This window comes from Fringilla coelebs (assembly GCF_963513975.1).
Source record: "Fringilla coelebs genome assembly, chromosome: 4".
Lineage (NCBI taxonomy): Eukaryota > Metazoa > Chordata > Aves > Passeriformes > Fringillidae > Fringilla > Fringilla coelebs.
Window position 1 is genome coordinate 22,492,464 of NC_140032.1, and position 26,622 is coordinate 22,519,085.

Consider the following 26,622-nt stretch of genomic DNA (forward strand, 5'->3'; position numbering starts at 1 on the left):
TGATTCACACTTCATACTACAGGTCACAGGTGGAAGTCCTCAGTGACCACTAAACAGCCAGGAAACTTAATTCCTCAGGAGAGACAGTTTCACATTCCAACCCAGTCGGCACTTTCAGCATTACCAAGCCAGAACAGACCATATGTCCTTCTCTCTTTCAGACAAGGCTAATTTCCTAAAAAAGATCTTTTTAACCCACATGATTTTTTGTATTAGTATGCAGATAAGTACAAGCTCAATTCATTTGTAGGGGGAAAAATAACCAAAAAGAAAACAACCAGACAACAAATCTATCTGGCACCTTTTTTTTCTGTAATTTCTTATCAGGCTTTTAGTGCCTATTTTCCTCTTCTGTGTCTTTCAGTTCAGCTCTGCTCACTGAAAGGGGCAGCCCCATAACTCCAGCAGCCTCAAAAGAGCTCCCCACTTCAAGCTGTACACACACCCTCTGCAGGAATACTGCAGTCTGGGGTCATTTCTAGATAGTGCATAGCTGCAACATCTGCTGACTTAAGCACACAGGAAACACTTGTGCTTCAGCATTCCCCCAGAACGAGACCAGCTGGCTGCAGTAACACTTTCACCAAGTGACACACAACACACGTGGGAGTACAGGGGCCATATAAGGTACCAAGTTTGTCAAAGTTTCTGTATGTGTGAAAAACAGGGATATAGTTCAGAAAGAAAATGGCAATGAGAAACCAGGTAAACTATGGCATGCTTTCAACTGAGACTTTTATAAAGAGATTCAGAAGCAAAAGAAATGCTTTAATCCTTACCATGTTTCAAAAATACATTGCACATGGGCTCTGTGTTCTTTACTAGTAAAATCAGATTTTATTAAACATAAAAGTAGCTCCCTAGTAGGACTATTCTGCTACAGCAGCATAAGGTAAGATCCCGAATTTTGGAATAATTCTTTACTAAAAATGAAGTGCCTGCATTGGGGAAAAGTAATACAAGAATTAATCCATGTGAAGAAAACAAAATCAATTTGAAATAAATTCTTTGTGTTTCTTTTGAGGACTTGTCTATGTCAGTCCAGTTATAACAGAATTTCTCAAATTTGAATACAGCAATCCTCTTGTATTTCAATATATGTACATACTGTCTAATAAAAACTGTGTACTACACATACTACACAGAATTTGTACATAGAAGAAAAAAGAATGAAACAAAAATTCCTGAATATGAGACTCATAGTGTGTTGAATTTCCAGAAGCTTCAGCAGCAGCAGTGTCTCAATTCTGTCTGAAGATTAAGGCCTGGAAGGACTTTTAAATTTTTTTTTTCTTAACATTCTCAATATAAAACACAGCTGTATATCAACCTCTGAAATTCAAAAACAGAGCTCAAAACAGACCCTAGGTGACACTGCTAGGAGCACTGAAATAATAAACCCCAACCCTGTAAACAGGATCATACACTGATAATCCCATCTCAGCTAGCCACAACTTGCTTCAAGGCTTCTTCACACTACTCATACAGCAAAACCCGTTTTTAATGCCCTTTACAGATCACAGTCATCTGTGAGAACATAATGTTACAAATTAAGTATTGTAGTATCACAGACAGACACAGGCTGAGAGGAAACAACTGCAAAGAGCTTCCTGTCATTTGTGATTTTTCATTCCCTACCTTATGAAAAAATGAAGAATAATATTGAGTATTTTTTAAAAGCTCTGTATCAAATATAATAAAAACTTTAAAGTCTTGATATTTTAAATCAAAGATACCAGCTTGGGTTAAAACACAGATTTCTGTCTTTCTCATTTAAACAGGAAACTAAAGTAGTAGTTGCAATTGTCCTTTCTGAAGAAAATAAAACTGCTCTGAAGTATATCACACTATAAACTAACCTTCTCACTACCTCTATAAACAAAAACTTCAGAGGCAAAAAGATTGCATTGTACATTTAGATGGTGCAAAAATTAAATTTCACTCAATGGGTGAAGGCTAAAGGAAGTCAGAAGCAAGCTTAAGAATCAATATTTTTTATTTACTGCTTGGTAGTAAAAAAGTTGTATATAAACTATTTTGTTAAAAATACATTTGATAAGCAAATTTAAGAAAAGCAATCTAATATGGCAATATGCATACCCCTACAATAGCAGTGTAGTGTTAAAGGCAATGAAACAGGCACAGTTTCTAAATCCTCTCTTACTTAGGAAGCAATGCATAAATTCATTTCTTGCACATATCAGGTCTCATAATACCTTACATAATTACTTTATACAGGTAAACAATATTTTACATACCAAACATCTTTCCATCCCTTTTATTCTATGTATTTTCAATGGAATCAAAATAGAAACTACTTTCAAAATAAGTAAAAAAAATACATTATTACTGTTTAAACTTTCCTCCATCCTTTTGCCATTTATTTGCCATATTAACCCATCATGCATCAAAATGCAATATAAAGACAAACTGCCCTTTTTTTTAGAAAAAACTTTCGGGACAGTCTGTAACTTTGTGTCTTCTTTCTGAAACTGCTGTTTTCTCCAATGCTCCCTTTTTCCAGTAACACTTTATACTCATAGCTTTCAATCTCTTGGAAACTGAAAGCTTATTACTACAACCAATATTAATTAAATCTTCTAGAAATATTCTTCACACAAATAATCATGTGAAGCTTAATGTGTGCCTGTAAGATGAGGCTGGTGTTTATGTGTGTTGTACTTAAATATTGAAGAGGTTTCACAAGCTGATTTTAAATTTATGGGAGCAGGGAGCAGTGCTAAACACTGAAGTAAGAGTCCCAGCCAAACAGTTATTTTGAATTCTCAAGGACAGACAATTATCTCTAAAAATATCAATTTTTAAAAGAACAATAAAACATTTATTATTTTCAAAGTTTGGGTGGGTAGTGATGGGCTTTTTGGCAAATACAGCATCACTGAAAAGTACATATTGATAGGACCAATCAGTCATACATACAGAAAGAAGACCATCAGCAGCACATACTTGCAACAAGAGTGGAAAAACCTGATGTTTCCTGACAAAACATGAGAGTAACTAATACACAAGAAAGAAGAGTAATTTTATAAACACTGATTGCTAGCACTGCATACATAAATCAATGAAGAAACACAATTCTCAGATATGAAGAAAAAACACAATTTAGAGCTCTTGTTTAAAAAGACTGAAGGTATCAATTTAAAATAAATCCATTTCAAAAACATACACTGATTTTCCTTGAGTTCATAAAGCAGATTAAGTTATAGTTCTCAGAATATAGTAAAATCTCTACTAAAAAGCATTATATTAGAGCTTATATTCTTAGGCACTCAGAACAAATGATATGATTTTCTGTTACACAGAAAAGCTTGCTGAAGTATTACAGAGATTTCTCTCCCCAGAACAAGTAACAGGACAAAGCTGAGATCATAAGTAGATACAGAAAATTACTATGAGAATACCATGGTAATTTTAGCATTAAGTCACACTTAAAATATAAAAGGAGTAACACTGGCTTAAGATTTTGCTGCCAATGAATACAACTACCCTCAGTCCAATAAAGCCACTCTGAAGCACTTTAGTATATATTCCATAAATTTTTTAATGCCCAATATTCCATATCCTTATCTAAGGCTTGAAATATGTTGCCTTAACTTGATAAGGAACTGTGGGTAAGATCAAAAAAAGAAAAGCAAAACTATTAGGCACTCTTCAAATATGAGTGAGCAGTTACAAGAAAACAGAACACAAGGCCTTGAGGAAAGTAACCTCACCAAGAGCTCATCCACCTGCATACAAAAAGATGCTCTGCAGCCTATGTCAAGTAGAAAGGGAGAGACATGGGTCTGGGGAGCAACGATTTAATTTAACATCTGCATATAACTGAAACAGTCTCTACTGTGAGGTACCCTGCACAGAGTTTGAGGACTTAGGTACTGAAGGCACACATGCAGATTTGGCTGACAGTTATTTCCTTGTATGTTTTACTTGGCTACAAGCAGGTAGATTAAAAGAATATTTTCATCTTTCAAAGGCTGGCTTTTATCTTCAGCAAACACTTGTCAATTTTGGAGTGGGCAGAACAGAAGAAAAATCCAGACGGACCACTGGGGTGAATGTAGTTTATCCATGAGGTAATTGTATTACTCTTTATATTGAGCTCATAAATGCTTGTCTAAAAAAAGTTTAAGACTTGATAAAGCTTTTACCTTTCCTGTCCAAAAACATGTATGTATGCTTTCTTTCCAAGATGAAGCCATTCGTTATGATGTCCACACAGCTCAACAGTATTTAAGTGTCTAAATCTCACTATTTTACTGGTCAAAAACCATTAAGTGTTTAACCTTGGAGGAATGACATCACAGAACTTTTAAAATGCTACATTGCCATAAATACATTTCTTTAAATAGTATGCATCTCTTGGGAGTTTTCAGTTTTCTCCAAAGTGCTTGCAGACAATCTTCTTCTAAAAGTTCCACCTGTAAGAGAAGAAAACAGTTCTAAAAATAAACCTAAATAGCAAAATTAGTTTTAGGATGGATACACCAATGAAAAAGTTAGCAGGTGCTCTGAAATGGAAAAAAAAAGCCACAATTGCATGAAGTAGTTGCCGTGCATTCCAGGTTTAGCATGTGAAATCATAAAGAGGAACTAAAAATTGAGCTAGTACTCTTGAAATGCATGGACAAACACATGGACCAACTGACAAATCACACCACAATGTTAAGCACTACAAAAGGAAAATGTTACATAGCTCCAATGTACCAATACCAGTTTCTGTTAAATGTCTAAAATGGATGTCCAAGAGCTCAACTCAAAGCTTTGACTTCAATTATCAGCTGTGTATCTACCATTCTTTATGTGCTATTAAGCATATTTGAAATAAAATTAACTGATGAAATGGAGTCTGCTGAGAACATGAACCTTGAAGACATAGAGAAGACATGCCACAACTTTCAATGATACAGCCAGCAAGACACTAGATAAGCTGAAACACTGTAGAGGTCGCTTCAGAACATGTCAGTTTAGGGGAAAAAAAACCCTGGACTTGAGAGCAGCAGTGAATACAGGCAATCAGCAATGCTGTTTCATCCAGGCACTGTCCAACTCAGGAATTCCACCTCATACAGGAACTCTCAGTAACATATTTTAAATTCAGCCGCAAATCTACTGCCTCTGAATGACAGAAAAACCTTTTCTGGAAGCAGTTGAAGTCACCCTTATGTGTGCCTTCTTCCTCTGCATCTGAAGATCTGAGTCAAATTCCCCCAAAGTATAAGCTTTCATCAGAAATGTACTGACTAGAGGGACAAAAGTCTTACATGAAGTTTATCTGTTCAGTTTCAGTAAACTGGGCTACAATAATTTATTAGAAGTCTGAAATAAGTACCTGAAGAAAAGGTCTAACTATGACCTGTTTACATGTGAACAGCTTCTCATGACACTAGACAAAAACTGATCTAGAACCATGCTAGGGAACAGTATCATACCCTATTTCAAGCACAATCTGTTTCTTTTTTGTAGTGCAATTCAAACAGACCTGGCTAGTTTCCCAGATGATTTACAAAATAGCTCTTTTGGACTAGAGGGACCATAAAAATATTCTGCTGAACCATTTCTCTGCTATTAGAACATTTGTTTTCAGAAGGGGCAAAACTTTAATCCTAAGGGGAGGTTTTACAATAAAAGCTGCCATAGATGGACAATTTTTTTATAGTTTTACTATCATCTTTCTCTAGAGAAAAGCTTATTTTTAAATTAAAGTAGTAATGGTTTAAATTTATAGAACTTGTAGGTAATTACAGGGAACAGCTTTCCTATTTAGGAGAGGAAAGAACAAATTATAGAGAAAACTGGACTACAAAACATTTTGAGTGATTTTAAAATGATGGGGTTTTTTTTAATCAAAGTGCACCAGAATTTATTTTCATATATGCCCTATTCTTTTTATTTCTCATGCTTAAAGAGAAGATAACTAGCTTGCTTTTAAGTAGAAAAAAAAATCCTATTATGAACAATCTGATGAGATTTCTGTATCTCCCACCAGAAATACAAAAAAGAAATAAAAATAGTCACAGAACTAACAAAACAATTAGCTGGACATGGAAATGCCAATCTAGTGAAGGAAGACGTTATCTCCTATTGCATTTAGCTGATATTGATTTTTAAAAAGGGAAGAAATAGAAAGCACATCAACATAAAAAAACCTTGAGCACAAGGACATTATTCTGAATCAGAAAATAAGAGTACTGTTTCCCTTTCACTGACATCTGTAGATTCTTCACAGATTTCAGTGCAACAGTGAAATAGCAGCCAGTAGGCACCTGTGATTTGCCAAAATGTGCTACAGATCAAAAAGCGAAACACTGGCATAGATAAGTCTGGTCTTATAAATGTCCAGCAATGAAGATGCTTATTCCAATTTCTTAATTTTTGAAACCTGAGCTCCCCCTCCCTGCAATTTAGCCTATCACTGTCTTCTTATTTATTGTGAAAAAAAAACCCTCCATAACTTTTTTATTATTTGGAAGCATATCATATCTCCAGGTCTCTTTTCCTCTACAGCAATGTTTCCAAAAACCTGCGTATAATTTAGTGATGAGGCATAGAGGCTAAACAAATACATTCTGCTTAGTTCAACAGTCAAACCTGTGCTGCCAGTAAGGGTTGGGAGGAAGTATCCCACTGCATACCAGCGCTCTACTTTAACCTCAAGATACTCAAGGGCATTTGAGTTTTACTGCTTTTCTAAAAAGACCAAATTTTCTCTTGTGCATTTCCCTCTTCTATAGGAGGCAACCAATAATTTGACACAACATCATTTTATCTTCTCTCTTAGCATACAGAGAGTTTGGCACTGCGCACTTTGTTCACTTTCTTCAAATCCAGCACCTTTACTATGTCAGCCCAGAGCCTATCTTACTCAAGGGTCAAGTCTGAATCTTGAATCACATTTGTCTAAAATCACCTTTCCCCTTCATATTCTCCATCAGCATATCATCAAATAGAGGCAAACCATATTATCTTCCAGGGTTTTTTTTCCCTAACATTCTAAACTGTGGGGGGAAAAAAAAAACAACACAGTGAGGATTGCATTTCAAAACCACGCTGGGCATGTTTTTCACATGCTCAATAAAGTAACTCAAGCAATTCACTGAAGTTTAATGACTCACAAGAAAACCCCAACCGCCAGGCTTAGTTAGATCCCTGTGAGATCAGCAGTTTCATGTGACTCCACTGCTATTAGTCAAAGCTCCACAGATCTATCAGAGAAGTATCTAGTAAGCAATCATCTTATACAAGCATGCAGTACAAAGCAGCAAGCATAAGGAAGCAGCTATAGTTATTGAATAACTGTAGTTATTCCAGTGATACAACTGTCAGCAGCACTTAATTGTTTTGGACAATAAGCACATTGCCACTAAATCTGAGCCACTGCCAAAATTTGTTTATTGCCAAAAAATTAATATGCAGACATTTTATCTGTTGGACTAGTGATGCCACACCCACAAAAGTTATTTCAACACCTACTCTAATTACAAAGTCTGAATAAACAATTAGATAAGAATTTGGTGGATAAAAAAGCCTTCCCTAACTTACCATTAACTGAGTGACCACATGTAATTTTTGCAGACTTGTGTAGAGAATTTTGAAATTGAAAGATGAGTTTTCACACAGAACTGACGCATTTTCAACTGTACTGATTACCTTCACATATTTCACAACATAACACCTTCAGTATGAGTTCCAAATGTTCAAATGTTTGATACCTGCCTTTACTGTGAGCTTCTCCTCTCTTGCATGTCCTGTTTGGCAGGCGTGGCGGGTGCTTCGCTCACGTCCTGTTTCACAGGCATCTCCCCATTGACGCTCTCCACGCCAGTAACGGACATCAGGCTTTTCCGCTCTTTGGAGTTTGATTTGTGATCCACTTTTGTGACTCGAAATCTGAGGTGAGCAAAAGAAAGTGCACTTGTATTTCCCCACAGATGAGTTAGATCATTCTCAGGAGCAACAGCATAGGCAGAAACAAACTTCCAGGTCCCCAGAACAAGATGTCAGAGCAGACACCTACATGGACACTGCTTCACTTCAGAGCATCTTCCTATCACCTACAGATCTTTCTCATACTCACTACTGCTGAATCACACTTTCTCAGGGAATTGTGTTTTGAAGCAGAATCCACAGACTGCATATCACTTCTTAGAATAGTAATTTTCAAAGACAACTAAAATATAAGGTAGGAATTAAAAATAACAAATAGAATGAAGTGGTTTCTATAGCCTCACATTTACTAGAGAAATACCAAATTCAGAAACAGAGAAAGTTATTAATGCGTAATTCTTGTTTCTTTTTAACCTGTATCAAATGAGCAAGGGCCTTAAATTTACACCCAGTAAATCTCCATCTTTTTATACAGTTCTTAAAAAAAAAAAAAGAAAATCACATTTACTCCTTCCAGAAATAACTTCAGTCTAATAGTAACAAGGTTATAAAAAAAAAATCACCGATGTTATAAACAGAGCAGAATCAGTGGAAATGTGATCCAACACTGGTCACTGTAGCATTGTAAGAGAAGTATACAACAAAATGACCCAAGCCTTACCTTCCCACAGAAAGGACTGTAACTTCTCCAATGCGACTTCTTCTGTTCTCTTTAGATTTTTGAGCTGGCTTTATAAGGTGCCATCGTTTGTGACTACAGCGAGTACAAACATCCTTTTCCACCACTCCTCCAACAGTATGGAAGTGATGGGCTTTGCAGTTGTGTCTGAACGGAACAACACCTGGTGACAAAGGAGTCCCTGGACTCACTGGACTCTCAGGAGAGGTAGGAGATAATGGGCTGTAGGAAAAAAAAATAAAGATCACTTAATGTTTACTATAAAATACTATTTCTTAAAAAGGGAAAAGGATGAAATCCAACCTTCAGTTATGTCTAGTGAATAACCAGTTTTTACAGGAAACGTGTATTTGTGAGGATGTCCAGCTTACAGTTCCCTCCAATAGTATATTTTTAGAATCACTTTCACAAATTAATTCAGGTGCAGTCATGTGGTTAAGGTAACTAATACAAAAGACAAGAAAATTAAGGGGGGGGGGGAAATAATCAGCCTAAATAGAAGAGGTTACATTAACTTATATTGATGAAGACTTTTAATAAGCTGATTACACTCACAAAAAAACTACCTTGGAAAACTATAGAAAGTATTTCAGAATTATTAGAGGATCTCAAGGAACTCTGAGAAGAAGAGCACAAAACCACAATATTGAAAAGAGGCAAAACTAAAATGTGTACTTCAATGACAAGAGGAAACATCATCATTAAATTTCAAGGGGAAAAAAATAAAATTTTAAGTACCTAGAGAGAAAAAGCAGTACAACATCCAAGCAGTACTTGAGATTAACTAATCAAATCAATCTGATTTTCCTCAAAAACAGAAAAACAAACAGCATAGATAGAAACGAATTTTACTTTTTTTGGACTTTAGCATCAATTTAACACTGTCTTCTAACACAGCAGCCCAGAGCTCATGAAAGGTGAAATAATTGTAGAGTAAGGCAGCACCTTGTAAAAAAATAATTAAAAACACATACAGAAAGTAATATATCTGTTGTTGCTGTGAAACTGCAAAGTCATACTAAATGTGAGTTTTTGTTCCTAGCTATATTCAGCGCTTTAAATAGTTCACTGGGTATCAGAATAGAAGAATAGCTAAAGTAACCATAGACTTTGGGTAACCCATAGCAACTGCAGAGGTCAAGATAAGAAATTAGAATGACGAGAACAGAACATGTATATGAAAGACATTCACACATACACAAACCTTACTAAAAATACTGGATGTATTGCACTAAGGACAACACAAGTTCTCAGTTTTAGCAGAAAGCCTTGACCCAAACCTAGACCAAAAAGCAACAAGACAGATGACCATTCTTCAGAAAAAGAGGATCATGAGCTAAACATGAATCATTAACAATGTTCTTGCTTAAAAAGGACAAAACAGTGAAAATAACAGAACTATAACCTGTGAACCTAAATTTACAATACTCAGCATTAATCATGCCAGATCTGATCCTACCATGCGGGTTTAGAAATGTTATTTCAAGAAATACAAACAAACTGCAGAGACTCCAAAGGAGAACAGAAAGAACAAATTAAAGAAGTAAAACATGCCAGAGAAGACTGGAAGTTACTTGGATGCTCATTTTCAAAATAAAAACATTGGCAAGAAGTATTTAATGGTCTCCAAATAAATAAGAAAATGCTATTAAGGAAAATAAAAGCAGTTCAATTCCTGAAGCAAAGACAGAACTAATGGCTTCAAATGAGAGAAGGGTAGATTTTACTCAGCCATAACTATTTCTATAATTAGGAAGTTTCGTAGTGCACTGAACTTGCAAAGAAATACAGAGGATTTCTACTTGATTACAAAAGCTTCAGGAGTATCTGTCAAATTCTGTAAGAGCAATCATTTTCTCTCCTCCTTACTCTTCATATTTTAATTCACCACTGAAACTATAGTCTAAAATGCCCAAGATAACATTACGCATGCCTATGAAAAAATTCAAATAAATATCTCTACAGAACCACAGAACTTTAAAAATATCTATCCTTGAGAAGAAATCCCGCTGGAAATTCAGGGGTCTTTTCAATAACCAAGTCTCTCACCATCAGAACAGGTGCTTGATGGTTCTATACTCAACTGTTTGTTTTGCTGAAACTATATTCTCCTAGTTCTTATACAGGTGACAAAATACTACTTAAACTTCCATCTCCTCTGCCTTGAATATGAACACAGGGTGATACATGAAGAGTATTGAGAGTCTAGATATAGGTAAAAGTACTCATGTACAAATACAAGCACTTTTATACATATGATGCATCTACAAGTTTTTTTACACAGACAATGCATCTAAGGCAGAGATTATTTCTCTACATAATTATCTGAACAGGTGTGCAGTGAAAAATCCTAAGAGGATGTCTAATGCTACAATTACAAAGAAAAAGGTAAACCAAAAGCAGACACAGAAAAATATGTCTCTTGTAAGTTAGCACCTATACAAATGAAATTAGTGCTGTTCTTTGAAGCCACAGTAGCTTTGATCTAAGCCACCTTGTACATAACTTCACCCCAAAGTAAAGCAGTATTTGCAGCATCTGTAAATTTTTAAACCAGAATGCAGAAAAACTGTATCATGCACCTAGAACACATAACCAGAAGAGCCAGTCACTAATCCAGGGTATATGTTAAAATTTAAGGACTCAAACACAATGGAAAATCAAAGTATTATCCTCTTGGCTGGTAACTCAAGCAAGCAATGTAGTCTTAGAAGAGTTCGGGAAACAAAGTCCGTTGAAAGCATATGCTTTTAGTTGCCTCAGGAAACATGCATTAAAATGAGGAGTAATTACCTTTCAGGTTCAAAGACACTGCTATCTGCTACCATGGCCTTTAACACATCAGCATTTGCTGCAATGAGAATAAACAGAACTCTTCATAAGTGAACGGTTCTAACTTTAGAAAAAAACCAAAACCAAAATTAAAGTTCCTCAAAGAAATTTTTTTTAAAAGAAAGATGACTGCATTATGTATCTCCAAAAAAGCGCAAAAGAAAACTGCAGAAAAAAAGGTTAATATAATTCTATGAGTAACCTTAACATGAACTACTAAAAGTGTAGTTCATATTGCAATCAAAGCTCCACTCCAATGCAAGCCATGAAACACAGCCATCTACACAAAACTCTTGAACAAGATCTCTGAATCACATGACACATTTAACCCAACTTCAGATTAAAAACATCAGTTTAAGTGAGCCCTACAAAATGTAAATTCATTATCAACCAAGAATTATCAATTGCTCACTTCATATCAAAACACATGAATTACCTAATCCAAATCTCAATGAAAAATGCACAAGCTTAAACCATTAATAGTCTAAAAAAAACCCAACAAAAGAAAAAAATCCCCAAATGACAAAACCCAAAAATCCCCACATGCAAACTCAAAACCATTGCTTTTCTAGAGGACTAGTCTTCATTCAGAGGTAACTCAAAGCAAGTTCAATGGTCAGAACTCTGATTTATACAAATGTAAAATCAAAAGGCTGACGGTTCTTGTCCTGTAAAAACAACCAGTCTCCTAAACATCTATTCTATTGGGCAAATACATTCTGAACTAACCAAGCATTCCATGGGGTGCTTAACTATGATTTTGTCTTCTCAGTCACATCTTCCTCTTTATCCTTTACTTTGCAGACACATGCAGATAACACTTACAGAATTCAACATTAGTGCTATATACCAAACTATCTCAGTTATGCACAAGCCTCTCATCAGACAAGAGCGGCAAGAATCACGTCAGGACAAGAAGTTAAATCTAGTCAAAACATAAAAGTTTCCACAGGCTTTAAACACTGCCACTAAGAAAGCAACATTGAGCTTTTACTACACAAACAAAACAAAAGGCTGAACCAAAAAGACCCAAATAACTCAACAGTTAAAACATCTGGAAATGCATGACCTGAATTTACCATACAAAATAATTTTCAAGTAAGCAAGAAATTCCCTATTGTCCTTGAAGTTACTGCCTTGTAAAGACAATTTCAAAGAGCTAGGAATGAACAAATTGGTATTAAATGAAAGCACGTGAACATACCATACATCAGACTATCCAAAAAAACATTTTTTGTTATAGAACATCATCACAAGGGCTGCTAACTTCAATGGCAGTAACTTCAATACTGTACCTTCATTTTTCATGATGTAGTTAACAATTTGTCCCACAGTGTCACTATTCTCATGTATAGTTTCATTCATTTCTGTGCAAAGAAATAAATATGTTGTCAGTATCTTGGCCTTATGAATCAAGAACTGAACTATTTTAAAAATAAATAATGATAAGAAAGTCACAACCAAAACTGAACACAAACCAAAAGAAACTACATTTCAAAAAAGAGTCAAGATTTTTTTGTCACTATGGAGGGAAAGCTTAGGTAAGACTTTATCATCCTTATTCAGTAAAAACTACGAACAGAGGTTTATCATCTCTACATTAGCCCAAACAAATTCAGCTGACAACTAATTATGCTCAGTATTTTTACAAACATACTTCAAAATTCCTTCTCTAGCTAGTAAGGAGGAGACAAATAAGAGAGCAGCATTTCTAATCCTAACAACAGGGAGAGGGGAAAAAAAACCAGACCAAACCAAAATGTTTAACTGTCTCAAATCACTATTCTAAAACAGGTACTATTGGCTTTTATTATGAGGGGGAGTCAATTTAAGATTTTCACCACATCTTCAAGGACATAACAATTGATTAATTAAAAAATAAGCTGCAAACTTTTTTAACAGAATGCACCAATTAACAATATTAAAAGCTCTCCTAGAATAATCTGCAAAGACTGAATAAGATCAATTGGGGAACTAAAACAATGAAGAGGCAAAACTGTGCCCTTCCCTAATAATTGTTATAATGCTTTCTTTAAAAAAATGGGGTTGAGGCAAGTTTGATAGGCTAGACTCTAAATTCGTCTCTTATGTAGTAAATTAGAGGCTTCCCCACCTCTGTACCTACGCTTCATCTTAATACCTGAAACTTTGCAATGTAAGTTAGAGGCAGCTCCTTCCTGCCACTGAGACATAGGGGATGTGCCCGTTTCATTGCCACTCCCCTGTTCCACTCAGGGGAACGAACAGATCAGATAGCTGCACTCACTGCACAGCTGCCCCAGGCAGTTAATGCTTAAGAACACACTGACACATCATTACTGCACCACATGGGTCTAGCCTTACCACAGAGCCACTGTAATTTGCACTCATTATGAACCTACTGAAAGAAATACATCGGGAGAAAGGAAGAGGAGTATTTACAAGTGACTTTTGTTCTTATTTACATTTTACAAATGCTATACCATATTATAGCCCTTCCCACCTAGTAACACCCCTTTTTTCCCCAAGGAAGAATGAGGGGAATAAGGAACAATAAAAACAAGGGCACAAATGAACAAAATTTAGGATAAAAACAAAGGCATCTTTAAGGAAAAATTATAAGCAGCATTACATAAAACAGAATAAAGATATTCAGTCCAAAGGCTTGGTTTTATAAAGACAGGGGAGAAGTAAATGACAGCACAACAGAAACAAATTAAGATTGCAAAACATAAAACTAAGATTTTAGGCTTTAAACGGAAGCTTTTTGCCACTTCTCAGCTAGCACTATGTACAACAATACTTTGTTTTTAACAGCATGTAAAATGCAGAAAAATGATCTGGTGACTCCATCTGTGGAGTTGCAAACAAATATAGGGGTACTTTGATCCCTCTGTAAGCTCTTACTTAATGTTAGCAGACTTGCATGGGAAAAGCGGAACACGCCTGGATTTGACTGACAGAGATCAAACCCCAAGTGACATGTAATAACAAAAATATTACTCGTAATACTGCTTTGATGTCAAATATAGACAAAGAAACGACTGAAGTCTCACAATAAATTATTTCATAGTAGTTGCAATGTACAGAAATAGGAATTTGTTTATTACATTTGATTACCTATTTTTTCATCAATTTTTTCTTCTTCTAGTTCTTCAGCTTCTGTTGTACAACGGTATCCTTTTTTCTTAAGGATATGGCAGATAAGGATCCCCAAGAGACCCATGATGAAGAAAACAGGAACCAAAGCAAAGGCAATATACTCTAGGTGTTCAGCCTTGCCATCATTGCCATCCATTTTAGTTGTCAAAGTAGTTGTCTGTAAGCCATGGCTTGACAAAACCCACGGAACCTCTCCATCTACGTAAATCAATAAACAAATGTATCACTATACATTGTAAATCACTTGAAAGAATTCAGACAATTACAAGCATGACCAAATCCCCACAGTACCTTCTGCAGTGAAGAGGAAAACACATACTCTACTAGCTGATAACTTCTACCAGAAACAGCAAATATTCTCTCTTCACCAAACAATTACAAACATCTAACACTCAAAAAACCTGTGTATTCCTTCAATATAACAGTGAAGAACCAACCATACTGTAGCCTGACAGACTTGTAATCTCAAATAAAGGGCTCACATATTTCACAGAATAACACTACCATTGCTCCTTGCTCACATCCGTGAGGAAAATGCTGTACCATTCCTCCAGTCTGAAGTTCATACAAAATAACCAATAAAATGTGGATCCGTCCCTAATATGAGAGTAAATACAGGATTTAATATTGACCCTCACATAGAAAAATTATCAGGTGTAAAAGAAAGAGCCTCGATTTTTATTTTTCCTTTGACAGTTGGAATTCTCAAAAGAAAGAGCATCCACCCCCTACTCATCAGAATAAGGTGGGCTCATTCTTTGTTTGTCTGAGATCTGGAAATCTTTTTGTATTTAAACTTGAAACAGGACATGAAAGAATCCTTTTTGCTTGCACAAGCACAATGCTTAATCCACAATTAAGCACTTTTGTTTCATTTAAGTTCTGAATTTCACAGATATAAACTCCATGTTATAAACTGGGATTATGACCTATCAAAAGTATAGAATAATTACATTAAAAGAGACACTTGAAATTCATCAGTCCAAGCGCTGCTAAAAGCAGCACTGATTAGATCAGGTTTTGCACGTAAGCTCCGTCCAGATGATGAACATTTCACATCTCTGGACAACCTCTTCAATATTAACACACTTTTAGGTCCAATATACACAAAGAAACTAAGAACACAGTACCTTCTCCCATATCAAAGTATAAAAAGCTCAACAGCTCAGATAAATCCAAACTTACATGTTGCATACTCAAAACCTTTGCAAACCCTTAGAGCTTATACATATTCCCCACCCAATATAATAAAGACTTACATATTACTATCCCCAACATGCATTTCTACCTTCTATTCTCCTCCACTCCAGCAGAAAACAATCTTTTTGGAGTAGGAAATAATGACCACCAGAAAGTGTTCATTTTTTATCCGTCTATTTCAAGATATTTTCCATCTACTTGTATTGAAATGGACAAGGGAATTCACAATTGTTCCATTCATCAAACTCGCTGAAGAATAGAAGAGTCACCAGAAAACCATATACATGACAGGGACACTTTCACAACACAAATGTCTAAAATAATAATCCTTTCCTTTCAAAAACAAAAAAAAAATTGAAGCCTCAAAAATTTTGCGGAAAGAGCATTATTCCACAAACATCTCCTGCACTGGCTGCATAACTACATTGCATTTGAGAAACACCAGTAAGGTGATAGAAAAGAGAAGTTTGGTATTTACCCTAGTTTTTTTCTTTCCTCTAGAAACAGTAAACCTTTTATTATAAAGTATTTCTGAATTTTTCAGAACAGTCTCAAATTGTCAGTTGGGTAGTATGCAATACACAAAACTTGCTCAAAGTGAAAACAATGAAAATTACTTGAAATAACAACTGATAAACCTCAATTAGCAACATTAAAAAAAAGATGTATTAAGCATTTTGCTAAAATAATTTTCTAGGAAATAGTAGAAATGCAGAAAAATAGAAAGGCAAACAAATTACTGAACAGATCTCAAAACTAAATGTTAAAGCAGAATCTCAGGATAGTTGCTTTGGACAAAACCAAATGATCTAGTTTGTTCCCAAAACCAAAAGACAAAGCTATTCACTTTTAAGAGGGCAGCAGTCCTACAGATGACTGTGTGCAGAATTTACCAGCACGTTACCTTCAGAAGCTCTAACATATGCCTGAGTAGGACAACTGAAAAATATCTACAATTGAACACTTTAAGGTTGTAGTTGTTTTATACCGCAAGGAAACAAAAGACAGGAAGGGGAAAGGGACACATTCATGTAACTGAGAAGGCTGATCTTACATGCAGTTTACTTGCATTCTAAGAATTTATAATTCATGCTCTAATATACCAAAATATAATTTTTTTTTCTAACTCATCAGGTAGCAACAGCCAAAAAGTACCCCAGTTAATCAACAAAAGTAGTTCCATTTGCTTTCGAGGCAGGAGAAAAGCCATCACACCAGAGAAGTATTACTTGGATGACTACAGCACCTCAGAATCTAGGAAATACAACTGAAACAGTATACAACACCGGCTCTTAAGGGTATTAGTAAATAAGCACCTTTCATGTTCAAATCTAAGACAACAACAGGCGATACTTTGGATTTTGTTGCACTGTATTGATTTTGAGAATGAATGGGAAACATGTCCCTTCTATCAACATCCACTTGCTAGTCAAACTATTTTGTGAAGCGTCATAAAATTTATCCAACTCAACTTTTTGGGTTTTCTGCCTCTCTTTGCGGCAAGAGTGCCATGGATTGCCCAAACAAGTATCTATTTTCTCCATAGCCATGGCAGGAAATTCCCACCCAACACAGAGAGCAAGAGGGCCTTATAACACAGCTAGAGGTCCATGCCTCTCGCTTTCCACGTCATGGTTCGCTGCAATTCCTCCAGATACAAAGTGGTTTTCAGAGGTCCCTTCCCATTCAGTTCTCTGCTACCCCACTCACTGTGCTCCTGACAGACTGTAACCCTAAAAACAGTTTTAAATAGGATTACTGAGATAACCAGGTTTCAAGAAACAAGGCGACAAAAAAAAAAATCTTTCATTTTTAAGCAGTCATTTTACTGCATCAGTACAGCCTGAGGTTTGGCAAACTTCTCTGTTAAGACAATCCACGGACTGAGTGTGCTGAAGTGGGGGAAAAACAATGACCAAGGATAGTCAAGTACATCTAGAACAAACATCCCAGAGTAATTGTACTAACATGGAGCCACAGTCTCAGAGTATGTTCAAAAAAAAAAGGGCAGTAGCATTAATTACGTGCAGAAGACTTTTAAATGTGAGGGCAGTATTCAAGGCCAGGTTGGATAAGGCTTTGAGCAACTTGGTCTAGTGGGAGGTGGTTCAAGGAGGGTTGGGACTGAACAATCTTTAAGGTCCCCTCCAACCCTCAGCATTCTCTGATTCTATTAAAAGAAAGTATAATGTCCAACATAATTATTTTCAAATCATCAACTTGAAACCTGGTCAGCTTGACACAGCCCTTGAAAACATAGATACAATTTAACACCATCACCAGCCTCCAAAAGAGCAAATTGTGCCTCTATTTCCTCCAAAAGGAAAATTGTGCCTATACTGGCACTTTTTTTACTGACAGAAGAATGTTGAAAAAATTATAATTTAACAACTGAATACTCTGTAACATAGATTAGTCTATTAATAGGGTTAAGGTTTACAGAGGTTTTGAACTATGAAGGAAAACATACTAGGAAGTATTTTTTTCATTTAAAAATTCATTAAATTAACATGGATACTTCAACATACCAGATTATTTACATGGGCTTATATGACTTTTTTTTTGTTTGTAATTAGATACCTAAAAATTCAAGAAGAAACAAACATTACTAGTAAAACATTGTATCAATAATATATCCATAAAAACCTGTTATTTACATAAAGTCCAGAAACTGCTTGATGCCATTCATTTTTTGTTCAGACACAAAACTTCACCAAAAGCAAAGCAAAAACATCCTGGAAGAAATTAACTTAGCTGAATCGAGTACTTGGTGCTGTGTAACCTTACAAGCAGAGCCAAGCACTCAGCTTTCATTATCAAACACCCAACCCAGTCTGCCCTCAAAACCCTCAGCAATTATGCCATAACGCAAAGCCAAGCCCTGAGGACCTAGACAGGCAATCCATTTTATGTGCCAAGTCACAGCTCCATCATTCATTGTGCATTCCCTATTCCCTTTCCCCAGAGGCACAGTACGCTTATATCGGACTGCTGACAGTTCACCTCAGTCTCGTGATGCATGATGGTGCTTCTCAATGGTTTTAATCAGGCCACAGCAATCTTCCTTGACTTGAGGCAATTCATAAAAGAACTGATTCGTTTCAGTGCTTTGCTGTCCTGGCATTTTTATACACCAGTCATTGTATACCAGTCTACATATTAAACTTACTTGAAGATGTGATCGAAATGAAATCATTTAGAAGCGATATTCAGCACACTAAGTGATGCTTAAGCTGTAAATAATAAATTGTACTCATGCTACTAATTCAGGTCCCACGTACTCATTTGCTTAAAAAAATTATATATGCCAAGTACTGAAGTTGAATGTTGCCTGCCCTTTCTTCATCCTTACCTAAGAAGTAAAATATATAGTCAACCTCAGACAAGTCTTTTGGTTTTAATCACTGTTACTCAGATACAATGGTAGTGTTCTTCCACCTCAGCAATTGCTCAAGACAAATTACAGCACCTTCAGGAAACAGAATATAAGAGGAAAAAAGTTAGCAGATAAGTGGTAAAATATTTTATGCTTCATTCAATTGCAATTTTTACATGGCATAGACAAATTTTTCATAAAGCACAAGAGAAACTTCTAGAAATATTTAATCTTAATCCTATCTTGCCTGAAGTATGATCCAGATCCTTGAAAAACAAATCCTTTTAATAACCAAGATCAAAACAGTTTAGTTCTTATATTAGCAATATACAACTCAGCATTAAAATAATGCACTGTTTTTCTAAATCTCCTGTACTAAATCTAAGTAGAATCTACACTCATCTGATTACTTCAAGCACATTCCACTTGTTTTTGTATTGTTCAATTTCGAGAAAGTGACCCATAAACAAAAATGTAATCTCTCTGCTCTAGTGGCAAAAAATCCTATTTAGTTACTCTGGATTTTGCCCATTATCCCCATGCCATTTACCTTTTATGGCATGCCTTTTAAAAATGTTTGTTTACATATTATGAATTTGGTTATTTGAGCAATCTATCTGCTAAAAATAGGTACATATATATTCACTATCTTCTTGTCCATGAAGTTTAAGGAGTTACAGGATCGTATTCCCTGCTTTTAGGAATGAAAATGAAACATAGATAACAATCTCCCAGTTTACAGAAACAAACTATGGTTGGCCTTAATGCTAATTAATATTTAAGCAAACTAAATATAATCACATACAACCTATTTAAGAACAACACAAATGAAATATTATGGTATGGCACCTGATCCGCTCTAACGTCTCAGCTAAGCACAGCTAAAAAAGATGCCTCAGTAGCAATGTCAGCTTAGGCATTTCTCCCCCCTCCTCACCATTAATGGGCCAGTCTACCCATCTGCAGAAAAAAGGGCCATCACTTAGGGTTCCAAATAAATAAAGAGAGTATTGTTTGCAGGGGGGGAAGTTGGTTCTTTTTGGGGCTTTTCTGGTGTTCTGTCTTTTCCTTTCTTTCATACCTGGATCACTTGTGGATCAATTCACCACACAGAACTACAGACTACTGCTAAAAGCAGCTTAAGCTTTCTGTGGCAATGCCACAGGGAGAAACGGTCAGGCAGCCTGTGAACCCAGCTCCCCCTGCAAGGAAAAGATACCTGATGATGATACGTATTCATCCTCTCCTGGCTCTATAGGAAGTGTATTTTGAACTACATTAAATGCTAACAACACTTCCTACCTCCAGGACAGATATCAAAGGTGGATGGATCATGGAATGATTTGCAAAGGACTTTAAGGACTATGTAATCTCAACCCTGCCACCACTGGCTAGGACACCTTCACTAAATCAGATTACTCCATCTGGATGTGCTCTTTCATTTACAGCATTCATTTTAAGTATCATTTAGCGCAAAACTACTTTCATGTTAAATTACGTGCTTTGAAATTCAGGCATAAAAATAAAAACTCCTTGTTTATTAGCTATATTTCCTAAATACACACTAAATACCTCAATCTCAAGAATTTAAGAAAGTAACTTTACTTTTAAAGTTGAGTTTTAGTGACATTAATTCAATGCCAGCTTGTATCTCCTAGCATTTCAGAAGTGGTGGATATTTCCTTAAAAGAAAAGAAGTTCTAAATCAGTTGTATACTTTCCGCCAGTACCTTCAACTTACTCAGAGATACAACATTCTATTAGAGCTGCACTAGAGGTTTCTATTGTCAAGTCACATTTAATTTTTTTAGATTCGTAATTCAGGTGCTTAGCAGGGAAATCATTTAGGTAAATCATTTACTCTGAGGGCAATAATGAATTCATTTAATACATGTCTTTAACTATTTTACCGATAGTAAACTTAACAAGAAGAGTTTGATGCAACTTCAAAATAAATATACTTCTCAGGAGTTAACCGATTCAAACAGTATTTATCTGTTCTGGACAACTACAGTCAAATTGCTTTTGCAAAACTAAGCAGATGAAATTACTAGCAATTTCAGTCACAAGACAAAATATACCACTGCCCAAAACACACACACAAAAAAATAATGAGGAAACATGAGGGCTTCTCTGCCTTACTAGTCAGGTGGTAGATACAGAAGAGAGCAGACAAACTAGAAAAGTCAGTAAAGAAGAGGTTAAAAAAAGTTTATTTTCTAGAGAAAAAAACTCTCAAGTGAAGAAAATCTATTCCCTACCACTTGCTTTGTCTATTGTTCAAGGAAATTGTACTTCAGGGAATATGCTTAAAGTGAATAACAAAGGAAAGCCACCTATCATCGAAGAAGAACATTCAACACATTTGTGAATTCCGCTTAACTTCTAGCTTCCTTGTAGTAATCGGAACCTACAACCAGAAGTGAAATAAGCAGGAAGTGAGATGACAAAAAGGAAGCCACATGATGAAGGAACATACTGACAACTAATAACACACTGCCAACTGCCTTAGAGGTTAAGCAGGGCTGATTAAGAATTTCTGTTAAGAACAGACTTCAAAGCCTTCATCAGATTTGTCAAAAGCAGAACCTCAAGAAAGTGAGCAGAAGGATCAGCCAAGTTTCCTTAAAGCTCATTCTAAATGCACCTACTTAGTGAACACCAACAGAATGACCCAGGCAGCAAGTCTCAGGCATGACCTGAGACACCAAACTGCATCCATGGTACCCAACATTGTGCTCACAGCCATAAAACACTGCGCTTTTCAGAGTGACTCAGGCCAGAGCCTGCTAAGAGTTCTTACATTACAGACAAAATCTCTGGCTCACCAAAGTCACTACAAAAATTTTGACTGTAGGCAAATTTTGTAGGAGGTCTGGAAAGAGAGCTTTCTACACTGAGAGGTAAGTCTCCACCCTGACAAGTTCTTTACTAATGCCAATTTCTTTTGAATTACACACCCTACCAACACACTCAGTAAATTGTCTGCAGAAAGTTTTAGACTGGCTTCTCTGAAAGCCTGAGGGTAGGGTGGGGATTCAGAAACGAGGTACCTGCTATGTAAGGTAGGTCCTACTCACAGCAAAAAAAATATAGCTAAAAGTATCACTGTATAATGCATATAAGACGCAACAATTTTGAGTGCTGAAATTACTGCAATAAGCATTGTGATTCCCTCACAGCCAGACAGAGCTTGTTAAGAACCAACAGGGAAGACCAAACCTAGTCAATCATCAGTCACCCCACCATGAAGGCATCTGATATTATTTAGAATTCTATGAAGGAAAAAAAACTTAACAGTATATGGAGCAGTTTTGTCCTGTTGAGAAAGGGAAAAATTTAAATATAAAGGGAAGTAAGATTTAGCCAGTTCTTTGTACTGCACAGTATGTGATTGATAATGCTGCATTAACACATATAGAGACAAAAAGCTTATGGTTCACTGTTTACCAAGACTAAATTGCAGTGCTTATGGTGTAATTGCTTTGGTCACTACTTGAGCAGCATACAGCTCCTACAGAAAAAATACACAGAACTGGTGCTTTACATTTGCATTTCTGTTGGAAGATTGCTCCTCAAACTTCAGTTTTCAAATATAACACACTCTGCAAACAGCTACAGTACATTTAATAAAGCACAGTTCACCAGTATGGCTGTTAAAAAGCAATGAAATAAAATTCTCCCTGGACACATGAGCTATTTAGTACTACTGCATATCATTGTCTAAATTCACAAGCACAATCAGCATCTAGTGAGCAGCACTAAATCAGTGCCATCAAGCACATTGTATCAATGAATCTATGCATGCTAAAAACAATCCTTACTAGTTTACAGAAGTCGAATATCAATTTTAACACAAACCAAAGTGTCTCCTATGCAAAAAGGTATACTGTGATCTTGAGATACAGCAGATATGTTGACAGAAAGCATTTGTAAAACTCTGAGAAGAAAATCCTTTCACAGCTTTTTGCATCTTTTGCTAGATTTGCCAATTTTTAGCCTGCACAAGAACAATCCTCTTTAGTTAGATATACAGCTAAATTGCTGCTGTAGTTATTAAATCCTACAAATGCACATAGCACACCAAGAGTTCTCCACCCACCTTCAAGTTCAATAAAGCAATCCTGAGTATAAACATTTGTAAAAAGTCAGTATAAACCTACATACACACATCCTTTCGTTTACTAAAACATCTGTTTACAGCCTCTTCAAGATACCACTAGCAGGTAAACTGTATAAACATGCAGCAATTCCCTCAAGTAACAACCAAAGAGCAAACTGGGTTTCATCTGTCAAATTTATATATATATACATATATGATCATGAAGAGAAGAAAAATCCACAATTTCTCTCCTCCTCATGGTTTGCATAGAAAAGCTCAGGTCCTCAGACAGCAGCTCCCAGGCAACATAAATCTGAAACTCAAGGTGCACTGGATGACAAGCCTTCCGTTCCTCTTGCTTTCAGAAAATAAACAGCAGGTAGCAGATATCTCAAACCCTTCAGATCAAGCTTGCCTGCACCAAGTAATATACCAATATACAAAAGGAACACAAGAAAGACAAGAAACACTTCTGGATTTATTCTTTGCTAGTAAGTATGACCATCTTAACTGTTTCCACTCAGTTGAAAGTTTACTCTCAAACAAGCTGGTACCTTCTTACTTATGTCGTACCATCCGAAGGTAATACAGCTGATCAAGCTGAAAGTGGGAAATGAGCATCAATTTTTAATACAAGTCGTTGAGCATCACAAACAATGCACAAAAAAAAAAAAAAAAAAACAAAAAACAAAAAAAACCTTCAGACTACACCGGCAACAAATTGAATTTCATTTTGAGATTATTCGTAGCATAACAGTTGTGGTTAGACATAAACAAAGAAAATGTCATCTTAAACCAACTTCCTCTGGTGACTGTATGCGTGCAAGGGCTCTTCAGAGTTCTCAAGGGTTACAGTGAACTTTTCATTTCCAAAACCTAAACACTAAGGCAAGCTTAACCTCTCAAGTGAGGATAAAATAGAAACAATTCTTTAATGCACTTCTATCTTAAGAGCCATACGATCTCAGTTAACGTGAATCAACTACGGAGGAGCTGACAGACTCGAGCTCATACAACTCATTACAGTTTTTGGTTGTTTATTTTTTTCCCCTCACCACTCCTGGCCATAATCCCCTACATCACCAGGCGGGGCTGTCGCGACAGTAAGCACCGTGAGATCGCTGAGGGCACTCGCAGCCCGCCCGAGCAGGACCCGGCAGCGCCCGCCCCGAGCGCCCCCGCCGCGCTCCGCCGGCAGGCGGGAGAAACTCCAGCCGCTGCCGCCGCGGAGCTTCGACCTCCTCCCCAGCCCGCTGCCCCGGGCTAGGGCGGAGGAGGACGCGCCCCTGCCTTGCGGCTCTCCTCCCTCCTTCCCCGCCAGGGACCCCGAGGAAACCGCGTCGAGCCCCGGCAGAAACAGCGGGGTCAGCCTAGACATCCGAGCGGCCAGTGGGGCCGTATTGCCCAGCGAGTTCAGCCCGCGCAGCGGTACAAGGGCCGCCGCCGGGAACGAGGGGGTCGCGGATTGAAGCGTCCCACCGCGGCGAAGGACCGAGGCCGCAGCGACCCACCGAGAGCGGAGCTGTTGCCCAGCCCGTCAGCCATCAGGCCCAGCGATGGCGCAGTTGGCGGGATCCCGCCGGTCGCTGCCGGAGCCATTCCCGACGCCTTGCCCGCGCTGCTGCGCGTTGGCAGCGGGGCCGCTGCCGCCCTGCCCGGCCCGGCCCGGCCCAGCTGCGGCGGGACGCGCCCTGCCCGCACGGCGCCTGCGCGGGGCCGCCGGCCCGGGGCGGTGCTGCCCCGCAGTGCCCGCCCTGCCGGAGCTGCTGTGGGGAAGCGGCGAGCGGGGGTGGCCGTGCCAACCTTAACGGGGGGCGAAGGCGTTTGTTGTACGCTCCTGTGGGGCTTACCCGAAGGCGCCCCACACATAAGTTTAGTATTACAGCTCCCAGACGTGGTTTCCTGAGCCGGGCAACCGCAGCGCTGGGGTGCAGAGAGGAGGCAAGATGGGCACGAGGCATCGTGTCCCAAAGGGCCCGAGGTGACCCGTTGAGTCCTTTGCACGCATTGGTCGTGTGCCACAATGGCTCCCGAGTGCCTGGGGTCAGTGCAGGGCCACCCTCATGGGGTGGGAGCCTCTCAGCCAGGCAGGGCTGGGTGTGTCTCCCTATGGGTGTCAGCTGTGGCCCGGGAAGGCTTCTCTGCCGCTGCTGCCTCAGGGGCCGTGCCCGCTGTGCTGGCAGCTTCGGTGCTGTGTCAGGAGCAATCTGCACCAGCATGGAGCCTGTAAGCTGCGTGCACTGTGAGGGCAGGGCAGGGCAGTGCACCTGCCCCGAGGAGCCACAGGGCCTTGTGGAAGTTGTTGCCAGGACAGCAGTGTTATCACCAGCACACACAAGCATTCAGAAACTAAATGTGACCCTGCATTCGCTGTCCCTTAGCATGTGGGGGCATTGCTTCCACTCACTCTGTTACCTCTTCCCATGCCCTACGCCTGAAATTCATGCTTTATTCCTTAAATCTTCACTGCTAAACTTAAGCTTAGTTTTATACTCTGGTAAACTAACTCCCATGATTAGAGTTTGGCTCACTTTGTATTTCAGCAGCCGCATCTGGACTTTCCTACTGACATGGCATGAAACTAAAGACTTACTCTTGTACCAAGGCAGAGGCAACTATAGCTTCCCAGTACTTCCAAATAGAATACTCTAAATTATTCTAACCAAATAATTTATTTACTTGCTATTACTGTTTTTGAATACCCAAGGTAAACTCCACTCATTTAAGATACAATTATAAGGACAGATTTTTGAATGGGTTTTTTCATCTGGTACCAACATTGTGTGCCAAAATACCCTTATCAGCCACTTATTCACAGGTAGATTCAGAATACCAGACTGCCAGCTTCCTGTGTGGGACAATCACCCTAATTGATATCTCCTCCCCTCACTACCTCCCAGCCTCCTTTTCTAGAAAAAAAATATGCAGAAAATTATGTTCTCAAAAATAGTACATCAGTACCATTTCTGCAATAGACCAAAAAAAAGTGCTCTGGAAATAACAAAAGTTTTAAGCCTTTTCCTCTGTGCTTGACTGTCTACCGTATTCATGGTACTAACTGTAGCCACTATTTCTTATGCAAATTTTTTTTTTTTCAGAAATACAAGGATTAAAGGATAGGGTGATCTGAGATGTTTATAGTTGGAAATACCTCTTCTCAGTCAAGTAGCTAACCAAGAACATGAAAACGCAGATGTTTTCTAACTACTTGGTGCGAGACTCATCTGTTGATTAACTAAACTAATGAGGAACGAGCAGAGCTGTCTTTTTCAACATATTGGGCAGTCAAGCAGCAGGACACGGGGTTCTTTGCACTTTTAAAAACAATTATTTCTTCCTCTTGGGTTTTCTACAGAAAGCACTGCTGCTTACCTCAGTTGCCTCCGC

At 37.7% G+C, this 26,622-nt stretch overlaps 1 protein-coding gene across 4 annotated transcripts; it reads right to left on the bottom strand.

The window, feature by feature from the left end:
- Positions 1-1,985: 1,985 nt before the first annotated feature.
- On the bottom strand, positions 1,986-24,898 carry RELL1 (RELT like 1). 4 transcript variants are annotated; one of them, XM_084204199.1, is made up of 7 exons: positions 24,747-24,898; positions 14,516-14,755; positions 12,712-12,783; positions 11,378-11,435; positions 8,567-8,806; positions 7,735-7,908; positions 1,986-4,439 (listed from the first exon to the last, which is right to left on the bottom strand). In XM_084204199.1, exons 1-6 carry the CDS (start codon positions 24,832-24,834, stop codon positions 7,737-7,739), a joined length of 870 nt encoding a protein of 289 aa, XP_084060325.1. In that variant the 5' UTR covers positions 24,835-24,898; the 3' UTR covers positions 1,986-4,439; positions 7,735-7,736. The 4 variants fall into 4 exon arrangements, with proteins under 4 accessions (XP_084060325.1, XP_084060324.1, XP_084060326.1 ...); XM_084204198.1 differs by having other exon boundaries at positions 7,731-7,908; XM_084204200.1 differs by lacking the exon at positions 24,747-24,898 and adding an exon at positions 19,110-19,206 and having other exon boundaries at positions 7,731-7,908.
- Between the last annotated feature and the right edge of the window lie 1,724 nt (positions 24,899-26,622).